The sequence below is a fragment of the Loxodonta africana genome, chromosome 7 (assembly GCF_030014295.1).
Source record: "Loxodonta africana isolate mLoxAfr1 chromosome 7, mLoxAfr1.hap2, whole genome shotgun sequence".
Lineage (NCBI taxonomy): Eukaryota > Metazoa > Chordata > Mammalia > Proboscidea > Elephantidae > Loxodonta > Loxodonta africana.
Genome location: NC_087348.1, coordinates 36,686,332 through 36,703,760, shown reverse-complemented (window position 1 = coordinate 36,703,760; position 17,429 = coordinate 36,686,332). Strand labels below are relative to the sequence as shown.

The 17,429-nt window shown below is 50.2% G+C and overlaps 1 protein-coding gene across 2 annotated transcripts in view; it reads left to right on the top strand.

Annotated features, from left to right (window-relative positions):
- CREB3L1 (cAMP responsive element binding protein 3 like 1) overlaps nucleotides 1-17,429 on the top strand; it is a 42,847-nt gene that overhangs the window by 15,463 nt on the left and 9,955 nt on the right. For both annotated transcript variants that reach the window (XM_064288217.1, XM_064288216.1), the window contains exons 2-4: nucleotides 9,821-10,049; nucleotides 14,121-14,305; nucleotides 16,733-16,811. In XM_064288217.1, the coding sequence (XP_064144287.1) occupies nucleotides 9,821-10,049; nucleotides 14,121-14,305; nucleotides 16,733-16,811 (493 nt within the window). The remainder of the gene's footprint in view (nucleotides 1-9,820; nucleotides 10,050-14,120; nucleotides 14,306-16,732; nucleotides 16,812-17,429) is intronic.

Genomic DNA, 17,429 nt, shown 5'->3' with positions numbered 1-17,429 from the left:
TGACTCAGTCATCTCAGGCAGGTGGCCCAATAAGGTCAGTTTTCCATTCTGCGATGCTGCAAGATGTTGCTTGTGTTTGTGTAAGCGTGTGCACATGACTGCGTGTATGCGTGCACTTGTGAATCTGTGTCTCATCACATCTTAGGAGTGTGTCCTTGTTGAGTTTGTGCCTGTCAGCCTATGTGAGCTATGAGAATGTGTCTGCGTGTGGTAGCACCTGCATATGGAATTGTCTGAATGTGTCAATGTGTGTAGCTGAGGTAGTGTCAGAGAGGTGGTGCTTTCCTATATAAGAAGGAACCTCCTAGTCCATATGCCTGTAGCATGTGCCTGCGTGCACGCACACACACACACACACATACACACAGAAGGATTTCTGTTTATTTGGACTTGGGCTCTGTGGTGAGTAGTTCAGTAGGGGGAAAATATGAAACCTCAGCAGCCTCCTTCCATGGGCCTGTGGGGAACAGGGGCTGGGAGTGAGGTTAGAGGTTGGAACATTGTGCTCTCCCTACTCCCCCCCCCCCCACGCCCTGCCAGGAAAGCCCAGGGAGGGGCTGGCTCCAGGGACCCAGAGAGCTGGCGTCACCCCTTCCCAGTCTCCAAAGAGGCCAGGGCACAGGAAAAGAGCTCACTTTCTGACCCACTTCACCCTGTCTCTGTCGCCCCTGCCTCAATAGGAGCACAGACTTTAACAGATGGGGATCAGGCCCATTGAGGAGATGCCACCTGCTCAGAGCAGAGCTTGGCCTTGAACCGGGGTCTCTGGAGTCTGAGTTCAGTGCCCTTTCCCTGTCACAGACTAGCCTTTGAGTCTAGCTCTGGGAAGGGGAGTCCTGGGTCCCCAATGCCTGGATGATGATGCTTAAGAACAGAGAGGATCTGTCTGAAAACTGGGGGCCCAGGGGGCCACCTCACCTCCCCTCAGTGCCTCCTTGCCCTCCCTTGGTCCGCTCCCCCACTCTGGGCACAGCAGTGACTCAGGCTGGTGGCCCCTCAGCTTGAAATGGGGGCAATTTTCTAGTGACCACGAGGCAAGTAAACATTCCGGAATGTATGGGTCAGTGTTGGGGGGAGGGGTGTGAGGGCCCAGCTGCGGGGGAGGAGAAGGGGGAAATGTGAGAGGACTCTCCTCCCTTCTCTCCCAAGAGCGTCGGAAGGAATGTCCGGGCTCAGTATCCTCCCCCTCCCCCCTCCCCCCCCCCATCCCACATCTCAGTCTGGACCCACTCCGGTCTCCTCCCTCCTTTCCCCAAACACAGACTGAATCAGCCTGGGCCGGGGGAGGGCAGAAGCCTGGGATGCGGGTGCAGGCCCCGAGGGGCTGGGGGTCTGTGGGAGGGGGTGCAGGCGCCGAGGGGATGGGGGCCTGTGGAAGGGAGCGTGCCGGGGTCTGGGGAGCCCCTTTTCCCACAGCCCCCCCCATAGACAGCGGAGCCACCTGAGCTTCACCCTCTCTCTGCAGTGACCCCAGTGGAGGGGCTAGGGGAGGGGGACGGAAGGGAACCTGACAGGTCCTGTTATCGCTCCCGAGGTGCCTCCCACCCAGAAACAGAACCCAAAGCCGCTGCTCCACCAGTGCACCCCTGGTAGCTCCACAAGGAGGGGTGGAAAAGGCTCAGCTGGAAGAACCGGACAGGAAATTAAGAACTGGGGCCCGGCCCGCTCCTCGCGGCCGGGACGCCAGAGGAGACCCTCCCTCTCCACTTCCCCAACTCCGGGCGCGGGGGTCGGGGCCTTAGGACACCGAGGGACTGCCGGGCCCAGCCGGAACCTCAAAGGGGCCATTTCTGCCTCTACGCTGCCCCAGACACAGAAGGGGACGCTGAGGCCGGACCTGAACACCCTCCCCCCTAGACGCCCGGGCTGTCAGCGAGCCCCGGGACCCCTTCCGCGTTAGCCCTGCGCTCCTCCGCTCCCTTCCCCTCTGCGGCTGTAGGCTTCTCGCAGCTTCCTCTCATTGGCCAGGAGCTCTACGGCTCCCACCAATGAGAAAGCGGGATTCCGGCGAGGGGCGGCTCCACGCGCGTCGACGTTAACCTTTTGTGGGCCGCGCTGGGCAGACAGGACTTGGCATCTTAGAAATTCCAGGGGCGGGCTACTGAGGCCTGGCTCCGGCCGGAGGTGCAGCCGAGAGGAGGGGTGCGCGAGTCTGCGAGCGGGGGAGCCCTGGAACTCTCCTCCAAGCAATGGAGCCGGCGCCGGCTCTGCGTGGCTGCCGAGAAGGAGCTTTTGTTGGCACAACTGTAGGAAAAAGTCTTTAACGAGGAGGGAAACAAATCATAATATTTCCTTCTCTGGCTTCCCACCCCCTTTACTTGGAAAGGCATCCCCATAGAACCCTCAACCCCGTGGAACCCTAAACCCTCAGAACGTTGACCCACCACCCCCATGTAGTTTGTAGACTCCTGACACCACCCTCACCCCGCAATAATTTCCATGGGATAGCCTGAAGCCTGAACTTTTTGTATGTGAAGGGGGGTATGGTTAGGGGAGACAAGGGGCGAGGCTGGAGCTGAGGTCTCCACTGTGGGCTTCCCAGGGTTGGCGAGAAGGTGAGTACAGAGGGAGAAAGACAACAAGGAGAGGGTACCCACACCCCTTGTGCCGCCCCAGAGCTGTGGAGAAGCCCCTCCCACAACATCGCCAACTCACTGTGTGACCTTGTTATTTGGGCCTCTGCTTCCTCAATAGCAAATCAGGTAAGGGGGGACATGGACCAAAGGATTTTTCAGGTCCCATCTGTCTAAACTGACGATATAAACCAACAGTCACTGAGCTCCTAATAGGCCGGGCACCAGATGGATGTAAAATCAGTCACCCCCCCCAAGTCAACTCCTATGAGTGGCGACCCCATGGATGTCAGAATAGAACTGTGCTCCACAGGGTTTTCAATAGATGATTTTTTGGAAGTAGATTGCCAGGCCTTTCTTCCAAGGTGCCTTTGGGTGGACTTGAACCTCCAACTTTTTGGTGAGCAGCTTAGCGTATTAACTGCACCACGCTGGGACTCCTTCCAGAGGGAAATGGGGGCCACAAATCTCTCTAGGCGGAATCCCGTCTGCAGTAGTCTCACAGGCCGGGAGGGGAGGGGACATGTCCACCGCTGCCCCCAGAGGTCTGCCCAGCATACAGGAAGCCCTTAGCGAGAAGGACCAGAGCTCCTGGTGTCCTCCACCCCCACCTTGCCTGCCCCTTGGCCGCCCTCCCCTTCCACTTGGCTCCGGCACCTCTGAAAGCTCAGTCCTGCTGGGCTTTGGCTGCTGTTTGCAGCAGGTGGGGTGTGGGGTGCTCACGAAGGGGGCCAACTGAGCTCGCTCAACAGGTTCTGGTGGGCACCCCAAAAGGGGTCTCTGAGGAGGACCTGTTTCATCTGCCTGGAGCAGAGGCCTTCAGGGACCGCAGCCCAGACTGGAGGAAACGTCTCTCCTCTCCAAGGCCCCGGGAAGAGGCTTGGCAAACCCTTATCTCCTGAGAAGCAGCTGCTGGAGAAATACCTTCACAGCTGACTCACCCTCTCCTCACCACCCCCTCTCACCGGCCCCACACCAGGCCTTTGAGACCCTGAGTGAGAGAGCTGGAGGAAGTGGCGCCCCCAGCTGGACTGGCCTGGGCTCTGCAGAGGGTGTGGCTAACACAGACCTGACTGAGTCCTAGATGGGTGGTTGGGGATTTTATACCACATGAATGGCTTTCTTCTGGGGTCCAGTTGTTCTTCTAAAGTTGTTCAGCTGAGAACTGACCTCCTGTACTGCCTCGCCCAAGCATCGCTGGGCATAACACACTGAAGGCATTGCCCTCTAGGGTACAAGGCCCTGTCCCTCCACCAGTATTTATTGAGTGTCTATCATGGGCCAAAGGAGCCCTGGTGGCAAAGTGGTTAAAGGAATTGACTGCTAACCAAAAGGTTGGTGGTTCAAAACAACGAGCAGCTCCTTGGGAGAAGGATGTGGTAGTCAGCTTCCCTAGAGATTTACAGCCTTGGAAACCCTATGGGGTCGCTATGAGTCAGAATCAACTTGATGGCAGTAGGTTTGGTTTTTTTGGTTTATCATGAACCAAAGTCCCTGGGTGGTGCAAAAGTTTGGCACTCCTCTACTAAAGGTTGGCGGTTCAAACCTATCCGGCAGCACCGAGGAAGAAAGGTCTGGCAATCTGCCTCCATTTTGACTCGTAGTGACCCCATGTGACAGAGTAAAACTGCCCCATAGGGTTTTCTAGGCTGCAGTCTTTAAGGGAGCCGATTGCCAGACCTTTCTCCCGTGGAGCTGCTGGGTGAGTTTCAACCACCAACTTTTCAGTTAGCAGCCAAGTGCTTAACCCTTGCACCACCAGGGCTCCTAGCTCTGTAGAGATTACAGCCAAGAAAACCTATGGAGCAGTTCTACTCTGTCATACATGGGGTTGTCGTGAGTTGAAATTCACTTAAGGGCAACGGGTTTGGTTTTTTACTTTAATTTTTTTTTTTCCTATCATGGGCCAGGGAGTTCCTGGGTGATGCAAGTGGTTAATGTGCTCAGCTGCTAACCAAAAGGTTGGAGGTTCAAGCCCACCCAGAGGCATCTCGGAAGAAAGGCCTGGTAATCTACTTCCAAAAAATCATCCCTTGAAAACCCTATGGAGCACAATTCTACTCTGACACCTATGGGATCGCCATGAGTCAAAACTGACTCAACAGCAACTGGGTTATTTTTTATCAGAGACCAGGTGCTGCGATCCAGCAGATGAACAAGACACAGCCCGGAGCCTCAGGGAGCTTTCAGACAATTACTGAACATCGGGGTGGCAAACAGGCAATTACCAAACGGCAGGATATCTGCTGCAGTTGGTGAAGGACTGGGCAGTGAGGGGTTTGGTGCTTCCCTGCTGTGTGACCTCAGACCGCTTGGCTCCTTGGGCCTCAGTTTCCCTGTATGTCAAATGTAGATACAAGCCTTCCTTACTAAAGGAATAATTTCTTTAATAAGGATCAATGCAAAGTTGGTTCCTAGGAGGCTGAGGTTAAAAAAAAGTTTAAAGATGTCTCAAATGTCCAACTTTTCCACTTCATCATCTCTAACATCACCTGTTCCCTCGCCCCTCGGTACTTTCCCGCTGGTCTTTGGATTCCATAGTTCACTGCAACATCTCACGGAACTTATGAACCGTACTTTCAGTTAAGCAATTTATTAGGGAAGTAACAAGGTACAACTCGGAATCCGGGACAACTGAGGATACAGTTCATTGATCTGGACAGCCACTTCTCAGCTGTGCCACAGGCAGGCCTCTCTCTGGCCCTGGCCTTTCACCTTGTCTCTGTCCTACTCAGGCAAGTGTTACAAAGCTCCTAGCTCCGTGGGTTGGCAAGCCCCACCGCACCCATCTCCCACTAGTCTCCTGGTTCCTGTCATCTCAGGACCTCTGCTGTCGCTGTTGCTATTTCTGAGCCATGTCTCTCACTGTCTTCCCTGTTACAGCTCCTCTTTCTCTCTCTCTCTCTCCATGTCTCCCTTTAATCCTAGCAGGATGGCAAAACTGACCAATCCCCTTGTTAGGGTTCCATACACTTTATTTGCATGATCCCACCCAAGGTGTTCCATATACCTTATTTGCATTAATAGCAAGCTGTCCAGTCCCCATTGGTGGGCCACAAGCATCTTACTTGCATAGTCCCACCCAGTCATTGTGTGGGAGTCACTGAAACTATGGCTAGGAGGTCTATAGTAAGTAACTTACTGCACCACACTTAGTCATTGGGTAGTCGCGAAGATTAAATGCAATGATGCATATGAAAGCACTTTGTTAGGTTAAATCATGACCAAAATGTAGGAGGAAGATGATGATGATTTCTGGTAACTGAGAAGGAGGGAGAGTGCCTAAGTTCATTGGGTTTCTGAACTCATTTTTTTCCTGGATTTTCTGATCACACTTTGTTTTGGGGGCAGGGGGGAATCAAGCCACCCCCTGCATTGGTTCCAGAGCTCAGCTCAGACTCGGATTTAGGGGCTGTGGTTTTCCTAATAATACTAACAATTATTGAGCACTCACTACATACAAAGGAGCCCTGGTGGCACAGTGATTAAGTGCTCAACTGCTAACCAGAAGAACTGTGATTTTAACCCACCAGCTGCTCCAAGGGAAAGTTCTAGTCTGTCCAGTAGGGTCACTGTGAGTCAGAATCGACTTGATGGCAATGGGTTGCTACATACTAGGCACTGCTCTAAGTGTTTTATATGTATTTACTCATTTTATCCTCATAATCCTATAAGGTTAGTATTAAGTACTTAAATGCTTGATCCTCATGACAAGCCAATGAGATAGGAACTATTATTTCCCCCACTTTACAGATGAGGAAACTGAGGCACGGAAAGGCTAAGTAACTTAGCAATTAGAGGAGTTAATTGTGGAAAGCAGGTCTCTCTGACTCCAGAGTTTGTGCTCATCCTCTGCTCAGCCTGACAATGCTCTTCTAACCTTGAAGCTCTCAGCTTTATCACTAGGCAGGAGGTCTCTCTGCCCACCCCTTCTGGACTGGGATCAAAGAAAAACCAAACCCATTGCCATGAAGTCGATTCCAACTCATAGCAACCCTATAGGGCAGAGTAGAACTGCCCCCATAGGATTTCCAAGGCTGTAAATCTTTACTGGAGCAGACTGCCACATCTTTCTCCTGCGGAGCAGCTGGAGGATTCGAACTGCCAAACTTTTGGTTAGCAGCCGAGAGTTTAACCACTGTACCACCAAAGCTCCTAATCTGGACTGGGATAGGCTCTTAGTATTCCAGGCCAGAAAAGCCAGCAACTCCATTCCAGACCTTGAAATAATTCTCCAGGAGCAAGTCTTTAGGTGGGGCTCCAGGGCCTAAAGCAACCCCTCCCTCTATCATTCAACAAATAAGGAACAATCAACAGTCATATTTCCTTGTTGAGGTTAACTGCTGTCAAGTTGCCTGTACTGATAAGGACTCATGCACAGTGGGATCAAACCATTGTGATCCATAGGGTTTTCATTGGCTGATTTTTTGGAAGTAGACCACCCGGCCTTTTTTCCTAGTCTGCCTTAGTCTGGACGTTCACAGCAACACACTGACAGAAGGTGGTGGTTGCTCTAAGGTGCCCTGGCCAGGAATCGAACGCAGGTCTCCTACATAGAAGGAAAGATTCTACCACTGAACCACCATTGCCCCCTAACACTTCCTTATATATTGATACTTTTTTTCATGATTTTTGTGTGTGTGTGTGTGTGTGCTTTAGGTCAAAGTTTACAGCTAAAGTTAATTTTTCATACAAAAAATTTATACACATATTGTTATGTGACCCTAGTTGCAATCCCTATAATGTGACAGCACACTCCTCCTTTCCACCCCAGGTTTCCCGTGTCCATTCAATCAGCTCCTATTCCTTTCCACATTCTCATCCTGCCTCTGGACAGGAGCTACCCATTTAGTCTCGTGTATCTACTTGAACTAAGAAGCGCACTCTTCACGAGTATCATTTTATGTCTTATAGTCCAGGATAATCTTTGTCCGAAGAGTGGGCTTCAGGAATGGTTTTAGTTCTGGATTAACAGAGAGTCTAGGGGCCATGTTTTCTGGGGTTCTTCTAGTCTCAGTCAGACCATTACGTGAATTTTATGTGAATTTAAGTTCTGCACTACACTTTTCTCCTGCTCGGTCAGGGACTCTCTGTTGTGTTCCCTGTCAGGGCAGTCATGGGTGGTAGCCAGGCACCATCTAGTTCTTCTGGTCTCAGGCTGATGGAGTCTCTGGTTTATGTGGCCCTTTTGTCTTTTGGGCTAATATTTTCCTTGTGTCTTTGTTGTTCTTCATTCTCCATTGCTCCAGGTGGGTTGGAACAATTGATGCATCTTAGACGGCTGCTCACAAGCTTTTAAGACCCCAGACGTCCCTCACCAAAGTGGGATGCAGAACATTTTCTTAATAAACATTGTTATACCAATTGATCTAGATGTCCCCCAAAACCATGGACCCCAGACCCACACCTCTGCTACTTTGTCCCTCAAAGTGTTTGGTTGTGTTCAGGAAACTTCTTAGCTTTTGGTTTAGTCCAGTTGTGCTGACTTCCCCTGTATGGTGAATTGTTGGTCCCTTTTTCACCTAAGATGAAAAAAAAAAAAAAATTTTTTTTTTTCACCTAAGATAATTCTTGTCTACTGTCTAGTTAGTGAATTCCCCTCTCCCGCTCTCCCCACCCTCATAACCATCAGAGTGTTTTCTTCTGTGTTTAAATCTTTTCTCGGGTTCTTATAATAGTGGTCTCATACAATATTTGTCCTTTTTGAACTAATTTCATTCAGTATGATGCCTTCCAGATTCATCCACGTTGTGAGATGTTTCGCAGATTCCTCATTGTGCTTTATCATTGTGTAGTAGTCCATTGTGTGAATATACCATAATTTGTTTATCTGTTTGTCTGTTAATGGGCACCTAGGTTGTTTCCATCTTTTTGCTGTTGTGAACAGTGCTGCAATGAACATGGGTGTGCCTGTATCTATTCATATGACGGCTCTTATTTCTCTAGGATAAATATTTATAATTCTTTAGAGAGAAAGAGAGAGAGAGAAAAAAAGAACTTACAAGCACCTACTATGTGCTAGTCACTGGGGTGCTTTATTTATAGTAAAAGGAAGCATTTGTTGAGTAATTACAGCGTGCCAGGGACTGTTCTAAGTGCTTTACGTGGTTTCACTTGTCTTATCCTTGCAACAATCCTAACAGGTAGAAACTATTATCTTTCTACTGCACAGAGGGAGGATGAAATGAAAAACAGAGAGGTTAATTAACATTCCCAGATCACAGAACCCAGGATTTTTCAAACTTTTTCAGTTGTAAGAAATATGTTTTACATCATTACCAAGTATACACATACACAGAGATAAAAAAAAATCACAATATTTAACTTTACTATGTGCAGTACATTCTGATATTTTCTACTCTATGTTGTTCTGCTTTATTTTTTCTTAAATTTTGGTTGTGACCCACTAAATTGATTTCACAACCCAAATGAGTCACCACCCACAGTCTGAACAGCACTGAGTCATAGCTAGAAGTGTCAAGGCCAGGATTCAAACCCAAGCAATAGGCTCCAAGCCTAATCTCTTGGCATAAATAATGGCTGGGAAAAGGAAGATACTGGAGACCCAAGGATAGGTTGGGACCGTGCAAATGAGGGGAGTGGGGGCCTCAATAATCCCACCACCCTGCCTCTTTCTCTCCCGATATCCCAGGACAAGATAATACCAAAGTCTCTACCGTTGCCTTTGGGATGTAAACTTGCTAGCACAGACATACAGTTATTCTTTTACTTAGTCTTCACATCAAGGCTATGAAGAAAGCAGAGCTAACCAAGAGACAGACTCAGGCCAGTTAAGTGATTTGACCAAGGTCCCAGGGCCAGGACTAGAACCCAGTGTCCTATTGCCTGGTGCAGGAATTCTTCCACCCCATTCCCAGCTCACCCTTGAGGATAAAGATGGTGATTGGTGGTATTGATGGTTGTAGAGGAATGGTAGTGGACCATGGGATGAAGGTAACAGTGATGGCAGTGGTAATGGTGCTGTGATGGTAGCAGGGCTGGTGTGTGGGGTTTGTAGCAGTGGTGGAATGGTGGTGACAGTGGTAATGACAGTGATGGGAATAATATTAATGGTATTGGTGATGTTGGTAGTGGGGTGGTTGGTAATAGTGATGGCGGTATTAATGGTGGTAGGAACAGTAAGGGAGAGGTTGCAGTGATAGTGGGGGTACTACCACAGCAGCATCTGGACCTCCTTCCCAAGTTAATATGAATCCCCTCTTCTCCTCCTTCTCCTCCTCCCATAGCACTTTCCTGAGCACCTGGACCACTTCGCAGAGAACATGGAGGACTTCTCCAACGACCTGTTCAGCAGCTTCTTTGATGACCCCGTACTGGATGAGAAGAGCCCTCTCCTGGACATGGAACTGGACTCCCCGACTCCGGGCATCCAGGCCGAGCACAGCTACTCCCTGAGCGGTGACTCAGCGCCTCAGAGTCCCCTTGTGCCCATCAAGATGGAGGACACCACCCAAGGTAAGAGGTGGGAAGGGCCTAGGGACAGGACAAGCCCAGAAGCCCAGGAAGGGAGGGACAAGTGGAGACACAAGGGAGAACCTGCAAGCTGAGACTCCCAGAGGCTCCCAAAGCAGCCACCCACAAACCCCTTTCATGAGGTGCTGCTCCCTGACTTTGTGTTCTCCCGCAAATCAAACCCATGTGAATACTTCTCCAAAGGATCTTCACTGATAACTTAGGTTACTGGTTTACCAAGTGTGGTCCCTGGACCAGCAGAATGGGCATCACCTGGGAACTGTCAGAAATACAAATTCTTAAGTCCCACCCCAGACCTACTGAATCAGGAAGCCTACTGGTGAGGCCCAGCCTTCCAGGTGATTCTGATGCACCTCAGGTCTGAGAACCACTGACATAGAGGGAACAACTGGGATGATAAAATAATAAATGTGGAGAAGCTACAATGACCCTAGAGCCTTACCACCTCCTCGCACTATGCTGCCCTCCGAGATGCTACCTGGGGGAGACCCCTGCACTCTGCTTTTATTACTGAACATGGGGTTCCCCAAAACTCCCTTCACCTCCAACCCCTTTTCCCCTTTAAGGCAAAGGGGACTCTGAGTCCTTCCTCTTAGGTAGTCAGTCCTTAAGAACTCCAGACTAGCCCACGTAGAAGTGGCCCTTTGGACATTTCCTCAAATACAGGTGGTCCTGGCTCCGTCAATTTTGGCTGAGTAATCATAGACAGGTCTCTTAACCTCTGTAAGCCTCAGTTTCTTCATCTACGAACAGAAATAACAGTCAGCATTTCTACAGCATTGTCCAAATTACAAAGCACCTTCTGGTTAATTATCTCGTTTGTTTCTCACAACGGACATGTGAAGTAAGGACCTCTTTTGTTACAATCTCCTTTTGACCAATAAGAAAAATGAAACTTCAAGAAAGCTGAGTTGTCTAGGTTATAGAAAAAGGCACAGCAGGAACTTGGGACCAAGCCCCCTGATTCTAAATCTCGCATTCTTGCCCCTGCCCCATTTGCTGACCTCAATGGGCAGCATGGGTACTGGGTTTGGAACCAGATAGGCCTTAGTGTACATCCTGGTGCCTCCACCAGGTGCTGTGTGACCTTGGGCAAGTTACTTAACCTCTCTAAGCCTCTGTCTCCTCAACTATAAAATGAAGATAATATGTACTTTGGGATTTCTGGTCAGGATTAAAAATTACATACATACAGTACCCAGCTCTGTGTCCAGCACAAAATATACACCAATAATAAGTGGCTATTTTCATTGTTGATATATATTATGTGCTAGGCACTGAGCTGGGTACCATATGCATATAATTTTTAAAAATAACTTTTAAAAAGTCTTTGTTAATAACCAATAATTTGTGACTATTTTATGATTAAGTGTTCAACTGTTTAACTGAAAGATCGGCGGTTCGAACTCACCCAGTGGCTCTGAAGGAGAAAAGACCCGATTATCCGCTCCCATAAAGATTACCAACAAAGCCATTGTCTTCAAGTTGTGCTCATAGCAACCCTAAAGGACAAGAGTAGAACTACCCCATAGGGTTTCCAAGGAATGGCTGGTGGATTTGAACTGCCAACCTTTTGGTTAGCAACCAAGCTCTTAACCACCGCACCACCAGGGCTCCCGCATAAAGATTACAGCTTGGAAAACCTTATAGGGCAGTTCCACTCTGTCCTATAGAGTTGCTATGAGTCAGAATCAGCTAGATGGCACACAACAACATTTTCATCGTGTAGCTAAAAACCCTGTTAACACTATGAATGGCTAAAACAATGAACAAGATTTTTATTCATTTTTCCCTCTCCAGTTGACAATGATCTTGAGCAAGTTTCTTAGTTTTCTCATCTATAAAATGGGGAGAATAACAGTGCCTACCCCATAGGGCTGTTGGGAGGAGGAAGCAAGTTAATGTGTATCCAGAACTTAGATCCATGAGCAGCACAAGCAGTACGAGCAGATTTAAGGGTCTCTGAGAGTCCCCAGGAGCAGAGACAGGCCTTTGTACCACCCCCTGGTGAGGGCAGCTTGTGGCTGCTGAGGTCTCGGCCTCTCACTGTGCTTGGCCTCAGCCAAGCTTCCGGGGGCCTCCTCATAGATGTGGGATAGACCCCCTCCATGACAGGTTCTCCATCCACCCCTGCTGGGCCGGCCCAGCTACTCCTCCCTGGCCACCCCAAGTCTATTTTTAAAGCAATTTGTCTGTGGGCCCTTTGCAGGGGGCAGCTTCCCGGAGGCCAGTGGTCTGGTCCTGTAATTTGGGAAGATAGTGGGTGTTCCCGGAGCCCAAGGGCAGCTGCGGCCCAGAGCCGGGCACACAGGCTCCCAGTTGGGTGGGGCCTGGTCTCTAAAATGAAACCAGGCAGCCAAGCCGCTGACCCGTCTCCCTACCCACAGCGAGTCCCTCCAGCCCCTTCCCTGCATGTTGGCTCCCCAGACCCCTACCTCACCAGGCTGTTTCTCTGTCTACCCTCTGGTCCAGGCACTGGGGCCTCCATGAGCAGGGCTGACGTGGGGTGGAGGACTGTGGGCACCCATCAGGGAGAAGAGGTGATGTCAGCCAGCCACTGCCCTGTGGCCCAGGTGAGGCCAGGAGGCCCACTAGGTAGGCAGGAGGTAGATTGTCTTCGGGAAACCTGAACATCACCCCCCACTCCTCCCATCTCCCACACCTCCTAGGTCCCCAGGTCCTGTAGATTCTTCCTTCTAAATTTGGGTCTAATATGTTCCCTCCTCTCCATCCCCACTGCCTGGACTATTTCAACGGACACCTGCGGGTCTCCCTGCCGCCATCTTGCCTGCAGCCATTCCAGTCTCAACAGCACACAGAGTGATCTTTTTAAAAAAATATAAATCCGAGCATGCTGAAAACTCTTCAATGACTCCCCATTACCTCTGGGATCAAGTCTCAGCTCCTAGCCCCACCTCCAAGGCTGAGCCACCCTTCTGGCTACTTGACTCCATCTTCCACTTTCCATTCCGACTACACAAACTGCCTGTCATTGGCTCGGAGTCCCCAGCACCTAGCACAGGGCTCAGCAAGGGGTTACTGCACAACACAGATTGTTGCTACTATTTGTTAAATGTTTACTTCTTGTCAGGCACTGTGTTAAGTGCTTTATGTGCATTAGTCTATTTAATCCTCATAACCCCACGTGTGTCTGAGTTCAGCTGTGCCACATGGATTTTTTGGAAGAAGATCACCAGGTCTTTCTTCTGAGTGCCTCTGGGTGGACTTGAACCTCCAACTGTTTGGTTAGCAGGACCTATTAGGTCGCCTTCTCAAGGATCCTCGGGAAGGCAATAAGACCTGCCTATTCCCTTCCCAAGGAGACTTGGTGGCGCAGTGGTTAAAGTGATCAACTGCTAACCGAAAGGTGGGCAGTTTGAAAGCGCCAGTGGCTCCTTGGGAGAAAGATGTGGCAGTCTGATTCCATAGAGATTTACAGCCTTGGAAACCCTATGGGGTCGCTATGAGTTGAAATCAACACGATGGCAGTGGGTTCTTTGGTTTGGTTCCCTTTCCAGACTCCCTGGCTGGTGCAAACTGTTAACACTCTGGGCTGCTTGCTGAAAGGTTGGAGGTTTAACTCCATCCAGAGGTGCCTCAGAAGAAAGGCCTGGCAATATACTTCCGAAAAATCAGTCACTGAAAACCCTGTGGAGCACAGTTCTACTCTGACACACATGGGGTCACCATGAGTTAGAATCAACACTGCAGCAGCTGATTGGTTGGTTCCTTCCCCCATTGTACAGAAGAGGAACTAAGGCTCAGGGAGGTTTAGCAACTTGCCTTAGCACATAAGCCAGACAGGAGGGGTCCAAGTCTGTTGGCCAAGCCCATTCGGTAAGCAGCTAAGTGAAGAGGTTGTCCTCATCTGACCTGGCCCCAGTCCACCCCACCCAGCCGCCTCACAAGCAACCCCCTTGCCCTTTCCTGGCCGCCTCCTGGTGCACCCATGCATCTTCCTGCGTCCAGTCGAGAATAGCTTCTAGGGGCGGGAAGGGGCTGAGCTGTCTGCTCCAGGAATCCTCTGAGCCTGGGTCCTGCCCCTCCCCCCAGACATGGAGCATGGAGCATGGGCACTGGGACACAAACTGTGCTCCGTCATGGTGAAGCAGGAACAGAGCCCGGAGCTGCCCATGGACCCTCTGGCCGCCTCCTCGGCTATGGCTGCCGCCGCCGCCATGGCCACCACCCCGCTGCTGGGCCTCAGCCCCCTGTCCAGTCTGCCCGTCCCCCATCAGGTGAGCCTGAGGACTGTGTGTAGGGGCAAAGGGAGGGAGAAGGGGTGGTGGGTCATTGGTGGAAAGAGGTATCCAAAGCCCTGTGCACCGCAGGACTCTGAACAGGGAGCAATGTCAGCCCTAGGACTGAGAGCAGACTCCCAGACCAGACCTCTGCCTCCGCTATGGTGGCCCTTCACCATTCTATCATGAGCACAAACCCCCGCATCCTCAGAGTAAGCTGAGGCTCTCACTGTGTGCAGAAGGAAAACTTGAGGGGAGCCAGCCAGGGCTGGGCATCAGGAGCCCAGTAAAGGTGTTCAGCAATGGAGAGAGCCAAGGCTGCTTACTTTTCTCAAAGCTTCAGGATTTTGAAGAAAGAATAAAGAACAAAATAGAATTATAAAAATTGTGCTATATTTCCATTGTTTACATTATGAAATTAATATTTTTAACCCATAGTTGTTTTTTTTTCTCATGCCAGCCCCCCCCCCCCCCCCAATGAATGCATGGATAGATAATGGCATTCAGCTATAAATCCAAAGCTGATCTCTAAAGGCTGTTCTGGGAGCATTAGGCCCAGACCCCCGCCCCAGAGAGGGTCCTGGGCCGCAGCTCAACTCTTCATTTGTGCTCTGGGCATGTTGGATTTGTTCGCTTTCTACCTCAGCTTTCTCCTCTGTAAAATGGAAGAGTGTACCACCTCTAACTTGCTCCTAACCCTAAGATTCTACAATACGGGGTCACCTTGGAAAACCTGGTGGCATAGTGGTTAAGTGCTACAGCTGCTAACCAAAAGGTTATCAGTTCAAACCCACCAAGTGCTCCTTGGAAACTCTATGGGGCAGGTCTACTCTGTCCTATAGGGTTGCTATGAGTGGGAATCGACTGGATGGCAAGGGTTTGTTTTTTTTTTTAAATCCCTGGAGTTGTGTGGCTGGCCCTGCCCCCTGCTGGCCACACAGCTCACCTGATCAAACTGTATGCGGCCAAAGGCAAGAAAGGTCAGCCCCTCCCTGCCCCTCCACTGACTGAAATGATCAAGGGTTGGCTGCAAATGTGCAGGGTCTTTTGAAAACTTCTCCTAGAGTGGCTCAGAGGCTCCTCAGGCCTTACCAAAGCAGGAAGGGAAGGGGTGACAGCAGCCAGGGTGTTGGAGTTTGGGCATGTGCATCAGATAAGGACACTGAGGCTCCAGGGGTCAATCAACTTGGCCAAAATCGCACAAGCAGAAGCAGAGGAATTGCAATCCAAGCTCAGCCCACCAGACCCCAAAGCCCAGACTTTAGTGAGGTCACAACACCCTAGCAGAACGCACAGAGACCGGGAGTTGGCATTGTCAATAACCAGCTGTGTGACCACTGAAGTATTGTCAACATTATGTGTATTAGTTCCCTAATCTGTCTCCTCATCTCTCCCAGGGCAGAGCTGGGATAAAGACTAGGATCCCCAAGTTCCCTTCCAACTTGAACCTTCCGGGATTCTTACTCATCTGCCTAAATTTGGGATTCTTTTGTCCCACTTGCAAGATTCTGACCTCTTTGCTGGCTGTAGACCCAGAGGGGAGAAATAGTCCTGAAATCTAGCACTCAGTGTAGTGTCTTCCTCAAAGAGAACACCACTTATATGTGTGTTGGTAATCATATATATGAGGTCACGCATGTTCTTGAAGCCCTTTCTGGAACAACAAGTTATGACATAAACAAATACAAATGCATGCTGTTAAAAATGTAACTCTAATTCCATCAGCTCCTTGATTCAAACCTATTAGGGGCTCCTCATTGCTTCAAACTCCTTTGTCTGTAATCTACCCCTGCCCAGGTCTTTCTGGTCTCATTTCTTAACATGCCACCTCCAACACATACCCCTGCACACTAGACATTCTGAATACCTTTGGTCTTCAGATCAAGCAATGCCCTTTCTGTCTTTGCCTTTGCAGGTGCTCTTCCCTCTGCCCCAGTGGCTTTCCTCTCACTCACTGCCTGCCCTGGCCTTTGTCTGCAATACTCCTTTTTAAACTTCAGGACTCCTTTCAAACTTTAACTGCTCAGAAAGCTTAATGCCAGTCAATGCCTCTTTTTTCTGTTATTATTATCATTACTATTTATTATAGTAATTATTTCCGTTCTGTTACTACTATTCATTGAGCAGCTATAATGGGCTAGATACCACCTCTTGTCATCATGGCAACCTGCGTACCAAGGCTTATCTGGTCTTCATAGGAAGCTGTCCTCTGAGCTGAAGGCCTGAACTACACCACTTGGCCATGATTCTCTTCTCTTAGGTGTGATTTGGCTTCTCCAGGCACTTGAGCCCAGAATCCTGAGCCCATCCACTTTCCAGCTGTGCAGGACACACCACCAGCCTCAGGGAGGGAGGTGGGATGAATGGCACAGTGAGAATAGCCCCAGAGGGCAGCTGATAGGGCTGGAACTATCTCTTCCTTAGGCCCCAGGAGAGATGACACAGCTGCCAGTGATCAAAGCTGAGCCTCAGGAGGTGAACCAGTTCCTCAAAGTGACACCCGGTAAGTGTGTCCGGGGGAGGGGCTCTTTTCCTCTCCAGTCTGGGGCAGACAGCATCCCTACTCCCTTGATCCAGCCCACCCCTTCCCCTCTAAGCCTCCACTTTCCTCTGGAGTATCTTCTCCTCACCCTCCCCTTGCCCACTCTCCATCCACCCATGTTCCCCTCCTACTTCCAGTTCCCTTCCTACCCAATCTACAACTGTCATCACTGCTCTCAGTATCCTCCACCCTGTCATCTGCTCACTAGCTGAAGCCCACTCTATAGCCATCCATCCACCCATCTATCATCCACCTATCCATTCACCCATTTATCCATCCATCCAATGAGAGTCCATTGGACATCTCCCAGGCCCAGGCACTGGGGAAGCAGAAAGAGAAGACAGTCCCTGCACCCAAGCAGATCACAGAGGAGTGAGGGTCACACACAAACCACCAGTTACGCCACCAGCTGTGAAGGCAGCAGAGCCCCAGGGAGCCTTGGGAATACGTATTTGGACCACCCAGCCCAGACAGGGGAGAAGGGGGCAGAGAACGCTTCTTAGAGTTGGACAGAAGGACAAAAGGCTAACTGAATCTTCCCAATCCCACCTCATTAATTCATCAAACATCGATGAAGCA